Here is a 17029-nt window from a genome sequence, read left to right on the forward strand (position 1 = left end):
GTTAGAAAGAAAACGAAAGGGCCTGAAATTTACTGAGTTCGTACTGAGAAATTAAAAAAAGGAAACCCACAACAAGGGGTTTCCAGATGGTCACCCATCCAATTCTAACCCCGCCCAACATGGCTTAACTTTGGCGATCAGACGAGAACCAGTGCTTTCCTTGTGGTATCAGTCCCAGACGAAGCAAAGACTTACAAGAGTCATGCAAATAAAGAACAGAAACACCTGGTTATAATGGATCTTTTGAACGATGATTTAAGTGGATTTACACTGCTATAAGCTGATTTACGCGCTCTTTCTGATACCACATGGAAAACAACGGTTCTCATCCGATCGCCAAAGTTAAGCCCTGTTGGGCGGGGTTAGTACTTGGATGGGTGACCATCTGCAAACCCCTTGTTGTGGATTTCCTTTTTTTTTTTAATTTCTCAGTACAAACTCAGTTAATTTCAGGCCCTTTCGTTTTCTTTCTAACGGCTTCGTTAGCGTACTTCGGCTTCATACGTTCATTGTCTCGAGCGGGACAAGAACTCTGTAAAATAACGAAATCCTCCCTCGATCACTCGAGTATCCTTCGAACGATTAAAGAAGATATATAAGGAACCCTTCGTCTATGGGTTATATTTACTGTTTTCTGGTTTTCTACTGCTAGCAGCCGCTGTAAACAAGTTGGCTTTTCTGTCACAGCGACGAATATCCACAAGTTAAAGTACCTGAATCATTCTTAGCGACATTCTTAATCGTCGTCTGAGAAAGTTAGCAGTAATAATTTTCCTTTTGTTTGTTTGTTTTTGTTGCTGTTGTTGGTTCTATTTTTTAATGTTTCACAATTCCGCGTTTTAGGATACTCCGTCATTCCGCATTCTAGAATTTTCCGTCATTCCGCGTTTTAGGATATTCCGCCATTCCGCCATTCCGCCGTGCCGTTCTGTCATTCTGCCATTCCACCGAATACGGTCACCCTTTCATTTCTTGTATGGGATCCCTGTGGATAAAACAAGATGGCGCTCGAGTCAAGAAGGGCTAATATTTTTGAACTTCACGTCAATTTTCACGCTTTTTTGTTGAAATGGAACCTCTGCCTCAGCTGTGTGTAATTAATACAGGTAGGAATCTGTGAGGAAAATCTATTATGAATGCCGAGGAACGTTTGAAAAGCAGTTGCGAACAAATGCAGAACTAAACTGTCGCAATCGACAGTGAAACTGAAAGAAGAGGTCAAATGACTCAAATCTTGCTGTTCTTATACCTCCGGTACGTATATAATTTTCACACAGCAATTAAAAAAAAAATGCAAAAAAAAAAAAAGAAATTTAACTTGACTCGAAGTTGACTCGTGACTCGAAGTTGACTCGGGCTCGAAGTTGACTCGTGCTACGATCAAACTCTCCAAGGTGGTGTGCAGGTGTGTTTTAGCATAACAGTCACGCACGATAGCGTGACAGCCTATGAACGCGTTTAATCAAGTAGCACAACCGACGACAGGCACCTACTATTTAACAATTAGACTACGAGCCCGAGTTTTCTATGAGCGAATAGTCAACGAGGCGCAGCGGAGTTGACTATCGCTCACAGATAACGAGGGCGAGTAGTCTAATTGTTTTAGTAGAAACTCTAAAGAATTGCAGTCTAAAACCTACAACTTTATGTACTTTTAGGCCAAAAATCAAGAGCAATAGACCAATTCGGCTAACGTGTTTACATCGTTGTTGCCACCCAATTCAGATCATGTGATGATTCCTTTGGGAGGTTACAATTGTTCTGTTCGTTCATACTCCCATGCGCTCAGTTACGTGTGACAAATTGCACAATTGTAACCTCCCAAAGGAATCATCACATGGTCTGAATTGGGTGGCAACAACGATGTAAACACGTTAGCCGAATTTGTCTATTCATCCTTTAAAGAGCAACGCGCGCGCGATTGTTTTCTATCGGCGAATAGACATCAATGGGAGAACCAATCAGATTCGCGGATTTCCAATAGAACACGACTGAGTTTCTGATAATTATTAGTAGAAACTCAGCTGTGGTCTATTGGAAATCCGCGAATCTGATTGGTTCTCCCACTGTTGTCTATTTAACAATTACACTACGAGCCCGAGTTTTCTATGAGCGAATAGTCAACGAGGCGCAGCCGAGTTGACTATCGCTCATAGATAACGAGGGCGAGTAGTCTAATTGGTTTAGTAGAATTGCAGTCCAAAACCTACAATTTTATGTACTTTTAAGCCAAAATTCAAGAAAAATTCACCCTTTAAAGAGCAACGCGCGAGCGATTGTTTTCTATCGGCGAATAGAAATCGATGGGAGAACCAATCAGATTCGCGGATTTCCAATAGAACACGACTGAGTTTCTACTAATCGCCGATAGAAAACAGTCGCGCGCGCGGGTAGCTCTTAAAGCGGTAAATGTTCTTGATTTTTGCCTTCAAAGTGCACAATATTGTAGGTTTTGGACTGCAATCCTTTAGAGTTTCTACTAAAACAATTACACTACTCGCCCTCGTTTTCTATGAGCGATAGTCAGCTCGGCTGCGCCTCGTTGACTATTTGCTCATAGAAAACTCGGGCTCGTAGTCTAATTGTTAATTGGCAAAATTCTACTAGTATACTAATGCAAATGCGACAATCTGATTGGTTGAGCTAGTCGTATACTATCAACTGTCGGTATACGAGTTCGCGCGAGTTCAGAATGTATGAAGATTCATCCGGGATTCATCTATTTTATAATGCGAAAATAATTGAATATCAAGTAATTGGAAGTAGTGAGAGTTCTAAGGCCTTGTGCGTCGTCTGGCGATGAAAGGACTGATGATAATGAGTGAGAGTGCTACTTGTACAATTAGATTATTTGCTCTTAATTTCTTTGAGGTAGTAATTACAAAGAAGCTTGGGCTCAAGATTTTACTTAGTTTTTTATTTGTTTTGCTAGGACCAACAGATTATTGTTGGACGAAATCAGCGTTTACCAAACACTTTGTACAATGGCAACATATAGCTCAAAGACGAATAGCTCAAAAAATATCTAGTGAAGAAGATCAGACGAGTAGTTACCGATATAATGCATCTTTCACTAAACTCTCAAGGCAAGCGTTCACCAAAACACAACATCACGTTTATTAAACACGAATATTTTTTATTCGCCATGCCGACACCTTCGCCTATTCGTAAATTTCTTATACATATTTTCAAGTGTATGAGCGGCAAACTTGTCAAATGATAAAATAGTGAAAAGTATAAAGTGCCTTTAAAATACTGTAAGAAACAGTCAGACGTTTCGGGGATAACCCCTTCATCAGTGTTTGTGGATGTGGACTTGACAAATGTTCGACTAAAATTGATTTTCAAAAGATAAAGTATTCGTTGAAACTCTTAAAATGCTGAGATATCTGTAGAAAAAGGATAGAGAAGCGAAACAAACCCGACGTACTAGCCACTACGACAAACCTCCCGACTCATTTAGACAGATCACGGCTGAACCACTCTTATACCCAGAGTCCACTATGGCCAAGACCGTACGGAAGTTGATATTAAGACGGAACTGGATTGAAGACCTTAAAAATCGGTCAAAGCGTTGCTTAACGTACTTCCGGTCGTTGTGCGCAGACTCAGAGTCTAGTCCGCTCAAAGCTGATTGGCTGACAATTGATAATGAGCACTCTGCGCATGCTCAAACAATAGGTAAGGTAAGGTAAAACTATCGCACTTGGCCAGAACCCAGAGTCCGCGTTTATGGTGCTGACCTAAAGAAGAGCGGACTCTGGGGACGAGATCGATTCTACGCTGCAGCTGGACATAACCGACAGACATGTGCAGTGTCCTAATTTTTGAGAATTTACTTCCGGTAGCCGTAGTGTCGCCAGCCGTAGCGACTTGCTAAAACTCCCTAATATTAGTCCGTCGGAGCCCGCGCGTAATCCCCGTGCGATGCAACTTACGAACTACACAACTCTCTACAATGCTCTGAGTACAACTGATTCACCCATCAAAGAAAAAAGCAAAACTTGAAACTAGAAAACACCGAAATCGTCAATTTCATACGCAAAACATTTCTCCGCACCTCCTCGTCACTTTAACTTTTGTTATCAAGGACCCACCCTCTCCATTCTCGAGGACAAGTCGGTGAGCTGTTGTGTTTGGTAAATAAACAGCGCTTTACTTGATAAGCCCCTTCCCAACAGCTTGTCACAGCTCATTACTCACTCTGAGTTATTCACTTTGCAATTAAATAAACTGCATTAGTGAAAAAGAGGAGGAGGACACCACTAAGATGCCACATAAATCAGAATGAAGCCGGGTTTCCATTAGACATCATTATAACGAATAAAAAATAATAAATTTATTTCAATTATGTTTCATGTTTTGGTTCATATCTGAAGTGAAAATAGGCCAGACGACTGCCGACTCTGAGGCGAGTTTTAACCCAAGAACAAGCTCCATCAGTTCAAATAGCTCCTCCCACTCTTGCCGCTGATTTGCGGGAATTCTGATTCTGTCGTGAAACTTGCGATATTTCTGCTTCAGATTGTGAAGTTTAACGCGGCCTTGTCAACCGGCGGGCCATTCCTTGGCTTATTTTATCCCATAGATGTTTCTTGTTGTACATATTGTTTAGCTCGCTCTCAATCGTTTCTTTAATTACCCCCATCAAAGCGATGAGAAGTTTAGACTCTATCGGTACCACCACGTGTCCGCCAGGTTGTTTGGTTTAGTTATAATCCAATCATAATCAGCAATATAATAAGCAAGTGTGAACCCTTACCAATTATGACATGATAACAGTTCAATCATATTTGACGTCTAATGTGAACACAGTTTAGAAAGGGAAGCCTCGAGCCAAGTGGCCCATACTGCCGGAGCTTATCCCGGTTTCGATAGAATTAATCGGCTAGAAACATTTCTACTCCCCCCTGAATGGGATGTTAGTCCATCGCAGGGTACCCCCTCAGCATTATTTCGCCGGTACCCATTTATACACCTGGGTGGAGAGAGGCACTATGAGAGTAAAGTGTCTTGCCCAAGAACACAACGCAGTGCCCCTGGCCAGGGCTCGAACCTGGACCGTTCGATCCGGAGTTCCGCGCGCTAACCATTAGGCCACCGCGCCTCCGAACACAGCTTAGTCCCAGTGTTAAATTTAAACATGAGGGACAATTGGATTAATAACCAGCTTGCGTGCTACGCCAAGTTCCTCGTAGCTGATCAACAATCTTTAATACCTCTAGTTGAATCAAATTACAGTCGATGTTGGGTAAAGTCACAGCAGTGAACTTGAAACACAAAAATTTGTTAACAATTATTATCGATACCATCATCTAATTGCATTCCAGTAGCTTGACGTCCTATAGCTATGGAGAAAACCTTTTTATACAAAACTGGAACGGAAAGCGAATGGCCCAGAAGCTTAAATATAAATTTTCCCCAGAACTGCATTACAAAAAAAGCTATTACAAAATCTGATTACCGTGTTTCCTTCTGTTTTCAGCACTTCCGATTGTGCGCCTGTAATTTTACTTCGCGCTATACTTATCTTTTAATTCACTGGTAAAGGGTCACAGTAACTAATATTTTTTTCTATTAAATTTGACAATTTTAATTCCACAGATGCAACGGGTGCGGTATATTTACTAACCTAGTTACAATTATGGAATAAAAAAGATTCAAATGTTAAACCTGAAGCTATTAAATTGTCTCCTTTGCTGATCATTAAGACAACTTTATAAAAATTGGAATACGCTATTCTAACTTTCATATTTACTAAACGGAACAAGTTACGAATTTTTGTTACGCTAGAATAATTCTAAACACTTGCTTCTCTTCTACAAACTAGGATTTAGTGACGATACTGCCGGAGATTCTTGATACAAAGAAGTGTGTTACGTTTAGATGAGCTGCAAACAAAAGAAAAAGAGATGTTAGATTGTAAGCAAGACACTCAATTCCGCTACTCAAGACTGGACAATTTCACATAATTTTCTGAGGGACAGAAATTTCTCGACGTAGGTGTATACTCTAGGGATAACAAGCGAAACTTGTTTTAATTAAAAACGATGAGGTTAGAGTTCATTACTCTTGAAGCGAATATTAGACTGGCTCTCTATAATCTAACTAGTTTCATAAAAAAACTGTGTCCAGTTTAAAAGGCTAGGTCTCATCCATTAGCCTCGTTCCCAGGATCTCACTTCTTCCCGCCCGTTGAGAGACCCTGACATAACAAACTTGATATGTTGCAAATGAGAACGAGGCTAGAAGTCAAGAACAATAGTTGAGGCGCAAATCTCTCTCTTGTCCCCTGGACAAGGGAGGATATATTTTGTGGTTGAATTTTACTCTTGGTACATTTGGTATTTTCCTTTGTTCTGGTGTATGGTAATATATGATATATAATGAATATAAAACAAAGGAAAATACCAAACTGTACCAGGCGTAAAATTGAACGACAACATTTACAGGCTACTCCACCCTGCCACTGCCACCTTCAGCGTTTCACCTGTAACTGAGAATCCACCGTGCCATAATGACATGTTACCTGCATGATTCCATGTGCTGTGTGTGTTGTCACATTTGGAGAGCAAATACTTCGTAATTTGTCACAGTAAAATATCGACCATCCGTGAAGAATGTGTCCTGCTGACCAGGAGGACATTCATACGTGTTGCCGAGAGTACTGTAACTTGAAGTATTTGTGTTTGCATTATCTGATATATATAGGTCGTGCCCTCCACCAAACGTTGGTCCACAGCTGCAGTCACAGTAGATGCCATACTGTTGCTGTTGACTCTTAAGTGGCATTTTAGTTGGCCCCAGGCCACGCGGGTTGACCATACTAAACAAGAACGCGTCTCTGCATGTTGTCCACTTTCCCTGACCTGTTGATGAGATGAAGCTTCACATTTAAGCAATATTCATGACACTCCGTTTGTCATGTTATTTACATCGTATTTGATACCAAACCTACAATTATTCTTCAACAAAATCATTACAAAAAAAAAGGAAACTAACAATAGGTTGGGCTATTACTGTCACCAGATTTGGGCCCCTAAACATTGCCATAAAATATATATATAAAATAGCTTTTTTTTTCTCTTGGCGAAATGGTAATCATGGATAAAATTATGACGAGATGTAGTATAGCCAAAAATACCCATGGCAAGACCTAACGAGACTGATACATGTATATCGCCCGGCGAAGCGTAACGAAATTACCGTGCCCAAATCGATTTAATTTGGTACTGAGTGAACAAGTGGGTATTGGATTTTTTGTCGATATTGTAAGTCGATGGTTTCTCTTCACTATCTTGATTAGCTACAGATTGAACTATTAACTGTAGTAGCTTTCGAGGGGGGAAGGAGGGCAGAGCCCGGAAGAATAGGGGGCGAGAGGGCTACGGGAGGCGGGAGAAGAGAGGGCGGGAAGCGGGTTTCCCAGGTGGCAGGAACCGGGAGAAATTGAGAAAATTTTCACACCATTTCGTAATATGTTGCAATAGATATGGGACAAAGAGGCGGGAACCACTTCAGAAAGGCAGGGGCGGATCCAGGGGGGGTGGATTGGGTGGCTAGCCACCCCCCTTGATCCACAAGAAAAATGAAAATATGACACTGGGTAAGGTGAAAAAAGTGTTAATATTTTTAGCTAAAGTAATGTTGAAATATTTGTTAACATCCGCCCCCCTTAGCCAGGCGGTCGTCCAGCCGTCCAAAGTCAAGGAATGCCACTTTTCAGAAATAGGGGAGTTTCGACGGCCTGTTTTGGGCGGTAATTTACGAGATTCTGTGCTTAATGTAACAAAACGTGTGTATAATTTTTTTAAAAAAATACATTCCTTTTAAAAATTACATTCTGTTTTAGCCTTGCTGACATGATTTTCTTCTCCATTTGCATCTCTTTAGCGAGTTTTCTTACCGTTTTCTTTGCACGAATCAAAATTGAACGAAGTGATTTCACAAGCAAACATTGACTCACCAAGTCATCCCCAGGCCACTTTGCCAGGGGCTAAAAATTTTCACGCTCGTGGGTGAACAAAACGACGCATATCTGTTCTTTCGTGTAAGTTCGTAAGTTCAACTTCAAATTTCAATCACTGTTCGTAAGAACTAGAGTTTCTGTCCCAAATATAATTCAATGTTAAACAAGGTAAGTTGAGGAAAGAATAGTTTTGCCAAATTATCAAGGAAAAACAGCGGTTTAATAGCTTAATTGAAAGACGTTTAAAGCTGCTCAGAATCACGGAAATCATGTCTAAGAGGCTTCAACTTTTTCAACATTTTCTGCGGGGAAATACCCCAGACTCCCCCTAGGGGCATGGAGCCTGTGTCCCAATGAACTATGGGCCTTTGGCCCAAAATAATTTGGAATCCCACTTTAAAAATCCCGCCTAAAAGCCTGATACCCCGGCGCAATAAAAAACTGGGGCTTAAACAAGATAGTAAACAAAAATATTTGTAAACAGCCACCCCCCTTTGAAAAATCCTGGATCCGCCCCTGAAAGGGGTAGGAACCGAAAGTAAAAGGTAGGGGAAGCGGGAGGTTCAAACCCCGCTGCCCCCCTCCCCCCTTCCCCACTTCAGTGTTGACGCTTTTTAAAGAAATGGATCAGGTCTATTTTGGGCATTTGTATACATAACTATTTTATTGAGGAGAAAACATGACCTTCTGGGTTACGTTCTGGGCCGTGAGACCTATTTTAGACCTATTTGTAGCTAAATAGCACGTTTCTTCAGTCAATTTGGCTTTATTCGCTCCTCCAGTCCACCAACAGGCGAAGTGACAGTTTTGGTGAAGTCTGCATTTTATGCCAAGCCTGCATTTTATTTCAGCGTATGAACAGGGCCGTAACTAGCAAGAGGAAATCGTCTAAATTTTTACCCAAAATTAAAAACAAAATACATTTTGTTGGGAAAATAATCCCCAGTCGAAAAAAATTATTTTTCTCAAGAAATAACTCATGAAAAATGTCTCTAAAGGAGATTCATAGCTTCTAGATTTCAAAATTTTGTGGTATTATTAAGTTAATGGTGAGCTTGTAATGTATAGCTTGGAATCGCATTTCATTGTTGTAACCTCGTCAGTCGTGTGTCGTATCGATCGGTTCGTTTACTCCCCGAATTGTTGTATTTTACCATTTTTTATACCTCCTAAGCGCAAATCTCTTTGCCCTGGCTGCAAGACGCCGAAGCAGAAACATTCCTTCGCTGCTCCGAGCAAGCACTGTACCGGACCGCAAGTTGACAACGATGAATTATCGGAAAGCGAGGAGTTGCCGCCATGCCAGGGCCAGAACAAATCTGTTTCCTCGTCTTTGGCTGAGAGCGGCCCAAATCAACTTGAATCGCAGCAGCTTCTAGACGCAATGAGGAATCTTTCCCTGCAGTTGGGCAGTCTTACCAACGAGCAGTCGACAATGAAGAAAAGAATAGACGAAATCTCCGCTGGGAACGCCCCCAAAACCACTCGCGAGGATTCAAGTCGCTGCTCAATCCCAGCTAAACAAGCCCCCAAGGTTCACCATCTGCCGGAAAAATTCGTCACAGCCGCCATCAATGGTGGGTACGTGGATTTTTCAGAAGTTTTATCATCTTTAAGCGTATTGCGACCCAGTCACAGCGATGAGGCAATGTTGCACACACTCTCGGGCGACCTAATCCCTATTGCGAGGCCTCCACGCAAGCGTCTCGTTGACTCGTTTGATGTCTGGCTGCAAGTGTGGACAAAATACGAGGTGGAAATTGTTTCTAAACAGCCCGAGCGTTACCTGGAACTGGCAGCCTACCGGGAACAGATCCAGCTTGCTAACAGAAAGTTTCGTTGGCCCTTCGTTTACATGTTTGATGTACAAACGCGCGTCCACGCGGCCTCACGCAAGGATGCTCAAGCTCGCCTTGACGTCTTGGATACAACCTTGTACACCACCATACTTGACGCTTCCGCCCTTCGCCTCCATCCGAAGCAATGTACCCGCTGCAAGTCCTTTGACCACCTAGTGCGGGATTGTCCCTTTCTCGCGCAAGAGAAACCACAAGAGGCGGCAAGCGGTTCATCGAAGCCCTCGGTCAACGGCACGTCGGCGACCGACTCATGGAAATTACAGAAGTGGTTCACCAACACAGGCCAGGAAGGCTGCAACCTTTATCAACGAAAGTGGTGTAACCTCGGCGAGGCCTGCAAGCGAGCCCACGTGTGCAAAGCTTGTCGGGGGGACCACCCCCAGGCCGATTGCCCACGTTCTACCGGAAATCAATTCACCGTTTAACTTGCAGACTTGGCGCGAATGTCTGCGAACACACCCGGACGCTGATTTTGTAACTGATTTATTGCATGACATTGAATTTGGAGTACGCATTGGCTATCAACCTGCAAACCGCGTATTTCAAATATACGACAATCATTTATCGGCAAGAACTAATACCGGGCCCGTGGCCCTCGAGATTGAACGTGAACTTGATTTAAACCGTAAAGTTGGACCGTTTCTTGCTCCGCCCTTTCAGCATTTCACTGGTTCACCTTTGGGTGCGATCCCGAAGAAGCACTCAGCGCCAGTCAAGTGGCGTAGAATACATGACTTATCGTGGCCCGTCGGCCTTTCGATTAACGATGGAATCCCTAAGGACTTGTTTTCGTGCAATTACGATTCGCTCGACCGCGCAATAACACTACTTAAGCGGTTCGGTCCTGGTGCCCTTATGAGTAAACTGGACCTCTCTGACGCTTTTCGCCACGTCCTTGTCCACGACGGGGACTGGGAACTCCTTGGATCCACATGGCCTGTGGAGATTGACGGTACCGTTGTTACTGGCTATTTCTTTGACACGTTTCTTCCGTTTGGTTTGAGGAGTTCGCCCGCTCTCTTTCTTAAATTCGTCGACGGGCTCAAGTTTGTCATGTCGTCTAATGGTGCGTCCCCCATTTGGAACTATCTTGACGATTTCTGGACTTGCGGCCCGCCTTCTCCTGCTCTACACTGCCAGAATTCACTTGATGTTATGTTGAAAACGTGCGATGAGCTTGGTTTTAAAACCAACCCTGCAAAAACAGTTCAACCGAACACGAACTTGATCCTCCTTGGAATCGAATTAGACTCAATTGCTCAGGAATCACGCATTGACCACCGCTCGGCTAACTGAAACTTTACACATGTTGGATAAATGGTCGTCCCGTAAACATTGTACTAAGCGACAATTGCAATCACTAATTGGAAAGCTCCAGTTTATTTGTTCTGTATGCCGCCCGGGAAGAACCTTTCTTCGCCGCATGATCGACTTACTCACCAAGGCCACACACCCTTCTCATCGAATCCGCCTGACCGTCGCCTTTCGTAAGGATATTCACTGGTGGCAGACCTTTCTTACCTCGTGGAACGGTCGTAGTTTCTTCCACGAGGACGCATGGTTGTCCAGTTCTTCTTTAGAACTTTTCACGGACGCCAGCAATGCAGCTTTTGGCGCCTATTTCGCTGGTGAATGGTTTTCTTGTTCGTTTACGGATCATCGCATTCCGCTGTCCAGGTCCATTACGTTTAAGGAACTTTATGCTATTACCGCAGCAGTGTCCACATGGGCACCTTCACTTGCCTCTCGGAACGTGTTATTTCACTGTGACAATCAATCGGTCGTCCACATCCTCTCCTCTGGTACTGTACCAGTCGTTGCAAGCATATCATGTCTATGTTGCGTTATTTGTTCTATGTTTGCGCTTCCCACAACATCATGTTACGTGCTGTACACATCCCTGGTGTGACCAATTGTTTTGCTGACTGCCTCTCTCGTTTGCAGGTAACCAAGTTCCACCGCCTTTGTCCGATGGCCAGCGAGCATCCGACGTTCGTGCCGCGTGTTCCCTTGACCAACTTCATGTAAATGCACAAAAGTACTTTCACTCTGGTCTTGCGGACTCTACTCATCAGACTTACAGCGCTGCCCAACGACAGTTCCTCAGCTTCTGTGATACTCACGGTCTTACTGCCTTACCGCTATCGGAAGACACGTTAATCTTGTTCGTCACCTTCCTGGCATCACGAATAAAGCCTCAGTCCATAAATGTTTACCTGGCCGGTGTTCGCTCTCTTCATGTTTCCAATGGTCACGAAAACCCTCTGACTCCTGGACTCCGACTAAAGCAAACTTTGCGCGGTATTGAACGGAATCATTTCGCTCCACCAAAACGGAAAATGCCAATTACCTTTGATCTTCTCTGCAAAATTCAACCCTTCGTGAACTTCCGCTCTAACGACGATATTGTCTACTGGGCGGCAATTACCTGCGGCCACTTCTTGTTATTACGCGCCGGAGAGTATATATAGTATATAGTATATAGTATATAGTATATAGTATATATAGTATATATATAGTATATATAGTATATAGTATATATAGTATATAGTATATTGTTATCCTAGGTAATACCATTTTTTATGGGAATACCAATAAATTGTTGTTGTTGTTGTTGTTGTTGCTTCGACCCCTCACGCAATCTCACACTCGGTGACGTCAATTCCCAACAGTCTCCGGACGGTCAGCACTACTGGATGGTGCACATAAAACAGTCGAAAACTAACCAACGACGCCAGGGAGTGACCCTTTATATGTCACACACAAACCACTCAGTCTGCCCAGCCTGCGCGATGAAATCTAACCTTGCTCTTCAGCGGAGCCGCCCTAATATGTCCGAAGATTCGCCGCTCTTCTTGTTAGAGAATAATCAAGCCCTTACCAGGCAACAGCTAGTAACATTCGTGTCCCACTTGCTGCGACTCATTGGTGTAGATCCTACAGCTTATAGCGGACACAGCTTCCGGATCGGTGGTGCCACATCTGCTTTGTTGGCTGGTCTTGCTGACTACGAGATTCAAATGTTAGGTCGCTGGAAATCAGACTGTTACAAAACTTATGTTCGTTCCCCGCTAAATGTTCTACTCCAGTTCCCTCAGCGAATAGCAAAGACTGCGTCGATAACTTATCAATATGCTAATCCTTACTACCAGAACACTCAAGATTCCTAGTGGACAGCTAGTTTTTCCTTTATTTTTATTTTTATGTTTTTTTTTTCTCTCCTTTAATTTCTCATACCGCAAACTTTACCATTTGGGCATTAATTGGGCAGTTGTATTTGTCCCAAATGGAAAATATATGTAGCTGCCAATCGACGGCCCACATACGTACGATTGTTGTCTTTATTGCGTGATTAAGTGGTATTAATAGTTAATACAAGTTAATGGTGAGCTTGTAATGTATAGCTAGGAATCGCATTTCATTGTTGTAACCTCGTCAGTCGTGTGTCGTATCGATCGGTTCGTTCGCTCCCCGAATTGTTGTATTTTCCCATCCCTTCCCTCCCTTGGGCAATGGCAGTTGTATTTGTCCCAAATGGAAAATATATGCAGCTGCCCATCGACGGCCCACATACGTACGATTGTTGTCTTTATTGCGTGATTAACTGGAGGGTATACCCCAGAACAAACCAGCAAGATCTTGCCTTGTATATGGCAAAGGTCTGGTTACGGCCTTGATGCAGTCTGCAATCCGCAGCATCAAGAGAAAACAAGAGGGAAGCCCCTTATTTTCTTTTGGCAGCATGCATTCTGCATTTTATATTGACCGCTTTGAAAAATCCTGATGGCTCTAAACCCTTAGCGGATCGATAATTTTTAACCTGAATATAGATCGATCAATGAGTAAACTCACTTGCCCACGGCACCTCTGTGAATCCTCCAAAAATGTTGTTTCCACTTTTCACAATGGTGACCGTGGCTCCTTTGTTATCACATTTGGAGTGAAATGTTGCAGCTGCGAAGCCATCTCGAGAAGCTCGAAACAGAAGACGCCATTTGCCGTTCTGACGGGGAAGCCAACTTTTCAACACGCTTCGATGCTCATCATTCGTCAGAATCTCCGATTCTTCAAAGGGCTTGGTAGGCGTACTTGCTTGAATTTTGCTCAGTTTAGAAGGCTTCAACTCGTCAATGATTCCTTGAATCTGATAAAATTCAGCTTCTTCCTCGAGTTCCTTGAGAAATGTTGCCCCTTCTGGTAAAGTTAACTTCCCAGTGCGGAGATAATTGAGAATAAACCGGAAGTGAGTTCCATCTCGGTCGATAAAGAACGAGCCATCTTCAGAAGGTTTCATCTCAAATCTTCCTGAAAACATGGCCGCCAACATCGAGTTTGGATCTTTGGTCAGTGTTTGAACGCTTGTTTTGAAGAGATGACCGCCAACATCGAGGTTTATCTTCGAGGAAAAGTGAACACGATCCAGTTTCTTCGACATGGAGTCGAATGCTTCCCGCTCCTGGCGAAGTCTTGCTGCTTCTTTCTGTAAAATTTTGCACGCTTCTTTGATATAATTTTCTGCGTCAGTCAGGCCTTCGTTTCGTGCCTGATCATTTCCCCCAAGACTTTGCTTACTCATGGCTTTCTTTCAAACTAACAACGGAACCGTCGGAAGAAACACTTCTACTGACTCAAGTCAAGCAACGTTTGTAGATACACGCCCACCTGGTCACGTGAGTCACTATAAAGTGAAAGTGCAGCCGAGCGTGTTATATTTGCGTGATTTTGCGAATAGTAACGCAGATGTGCAATAGCGTGCATGACGCGCTACAATAGAAGTATTGTAAAACAATAAAAATGCAAGCAAGATAGAAATTCTCTTTTGATACTTATTCGTGTTTCAAATGAGTGAAAAGTACTTTTGATGTTAATAGTTAGGTGTTGGATCATTAAAAATATAATATTGAAATATTTTAGGTGCTTAAGACATAAAAACTGTACGACTTGCTTTCCTTAGTTAACTGATCAATTGCTTTATTCTTGTAACTTAGTCATTGTACAAACAGATGTAACGTCTCCAAGGAACCAGTCTTTCCACAAAATATGTATCTATTACTAAAATATTTACTACAAGGAAAATAACCGATGTAACTTAGTTGTTTTTAACTGTACACCTTAAATATAACTTATAAACTATCCTTCTCGATTGAATTGGGCTCAAACATACTACTTGGGCATCATTGCTGTTTTTGAATATTTTCTATTTTTCCGGCTGTGTTAGCTACGAAAGTCGATTGTGTACACATGGGTGTTGTTGAAAACAATAAGATAAAATTCTGAAACTACTTTTTGTAACCGCACTTTTTGAAAATAGTCTCGTTGGATTCTATTACGCACTAGTAAAATTCTGTCTATTTTTTCTGTCAAACTTTACTTGTTTTACTGACTTTTACGATGTTTTAGTTGCAATGTTTAATTACTTTCGTAATACGTTCACACTTCGCACAAAGGTGTAAGGACCTTAAAGCAAGATGCCGAAATATCATGTTTGTACCCAACTCACGTTCCGTTAATGATATGGATAATTTCTAGGGGTAAACCCCTCCCACGAAACTGTATTTCGCAAGTGTATTCTTGTAACACCTAAGCCTTTCCTAAAATTTCAACAACAACCTTTATTGTAAATCTTAGCACTACTCTTAACTATTATCTTGTAAACATGTTCCTTGTAAACTTTATAATGCTCGCGCGTTCTTGTTTGGACCAAACTTGCCTGTCATGATACTAAAATTCGAGAAAAAGAAGATCCTTTGGGAAGAAACTTTTTCGAAGGTTCATGGCCAAGGTGGCGTACGACGCAGTCGCAGTTGAACGTAGAACAAGCTGCCCATGAACTTACGTAAGCCTAAATTTGAAAGTTAAGTGTTTTTGGCAGTTGATTGACAGCTCAAGTTTGGCGCCTTTATAAGCGCGCGAGCAAGATCTATCGATCAGAGTTGTAATAGAGTTGAGAGAGTTGTGAAAGTTGCTGGCCAGAACAGTTTGTGTGACCTATTAAAACAAGTTGGCAGTAAAATGGAGTGTTGAAGTGTTATTGCTAATCCCCGTCGATTCTACTTCAACAGTATTGAAAATTTGAAAAGTGGTGAAGTGTGATGATATGTAAATTGAGACAAACACCCCCTAAAAATGAAAAAAATATGACTGAAAGATTTTTACGTGCGTATGGATTACTGCAAGACACTGGTAAATTTGAACCATTTACAAGACTTTATAAAATGGTTGTAAATGTTAATAAAATTTACCGGCTTTTTTTGCCCTCTTCAGAACAAAATGTTTGAAAATTTACTATACAGACATTTTATACAGTTTTCCGGCGTAGTATTTTTTTAAATGTTAATAAACTGTTTGTAAATTCTAGCAGCTGGGATAAGAGGTGAAATAAAAAAATTACAGACTTCACAAATCTCTCAAGAATGTTTGTAAATCTACCATTAACAAAGATTTTATGTACTAACGATAGATAACAAAATCTCTGTATATTTACCAAAGCAGGAATTAAGCAGTCCAAGCAAGACATCCCAAAATCTCTGTAAAATTGACACATTTTAAAGTCGCCATTAACTGAGTCAGGCAGAACAATAAAGGCATGAAAAACATACAATACAATTATATGTTTTCAACTAAAACGTACAAACTTCTTCCTTTCTCTAATCGGCAAAACTGACCAGAAACAAAAACAAAAGCATCACTAGCCGGCCGTATGTTGGAATTTCTGCAAGAAGTCAGTTATACACCAAACACTTGTAACTGATACCCCAATACATTCTAAAATGGAAATGTCAGCATAGACTTTAATCTCAGGATATTAATAAGAATATTTTCAACCAAAAATTGACAGAAAAATAAGAATATTCGGCTTGGGCCGGAAAAACAATATTTTTACAGAATAAAAAGAGTGTATTGCCCTACACTAATGGCGTATTTTCTATTTCAAGTCGCCACGTGAGAGGCAGATAAATATATTTTAAATTTTGAAATTGACTCCATCTTTGTAGAATCCATCTGTTCGATCTGTTTTCCTGTTACTATCCAGCCTGGACATGTTACATTGCTGTAACTGCCTCTAACTTCCAAGACTAGCGGCAGGAGCATTGTCGAGTCTTTCGTTCCCATTCGCCACAATTTGAGAGCCTGGATAGGCTAAGCTTTATAGCACATTTTCTATGGATTTAAATTCAAGAGTAAAAAAACCGCGTATTCA

At 41.8% G+C, this 17029-nt stretch overlaps 2 protein-coding genes and 2 pseudogenes across 7 annotated transcripts in view; 1 reads left to right on the forward strand and 3 right to left on the reverse strand.

The window, feature by feature from the left end:
- The window catches only part of LOC144635232 (uncharacterized), a 41828-nt gene extending 27384 nt beyond the window's left edge, over positions 1 to 14444 (reverse strand). For 2 of the 4 annotated variants that reach the window (XM_078494323.1, XM_078494322.1), the window contains exons 1-2: positions 13681 to 14444; positions 6530 to 6869 (exon numbers count right to left, since the gene is read on the reverse strand). In XM_078494323.1, coding sequence (XP_078350449.1) covers positions 6559 to 6869; positions 13681 to 14404 — 1035 coding nt within the window. In that variant the 5' untranslated portion in view covers positions 14405 to 14444 and the 3' untranslated portion in view covers positions 6530 to 6558. Of the gene's footprint in view, positions 1 to 5785; positions 5892 to 6529; positions 6870 to 13680 lie in introns of those variants that run through there. The other 2 variants (XM_078494321.1, XM_078494320.1) reach the window with 2 other exon arrangements.
- The window catches only part of LOC144635242 (uncharacterized), a 110940-nt gene that overhangs the window by 46950 nt on the left and 46961 nt on the right, over positions 1 to 17029 (reverse strand). The window lies entirely within an intron of this gene.
- LOC144635228 (uncharacterized) overlaps positions 1 to 17029 on the reverse strand; it is a 106755-nt pseudogene that overhangs the window by 36761 nt on the left and 52965 nt on the right. The gene's annotated exons all lie outside the window — the stretch shown is intronic.
- On the forward strand, positions 292 to 411 carry LOC144637336 (5S ribosomal RNA; annotated as a pseudogene).

Source organism: Oculina patagonica, chromosome 13 (assembly GCF_052425735.1).
Source record: "Oculina patagonica isolate OP01 chromosome 13, crgOcupat, whole genome shotgun sequence".
In the NCBI taxonomy this organism is placed as follows: Eukaryota; Metazoa; Cnidaria; class Anthozoa; order Scleractinia; family Oculinidae; genus Oculina; species Oculina patagonica.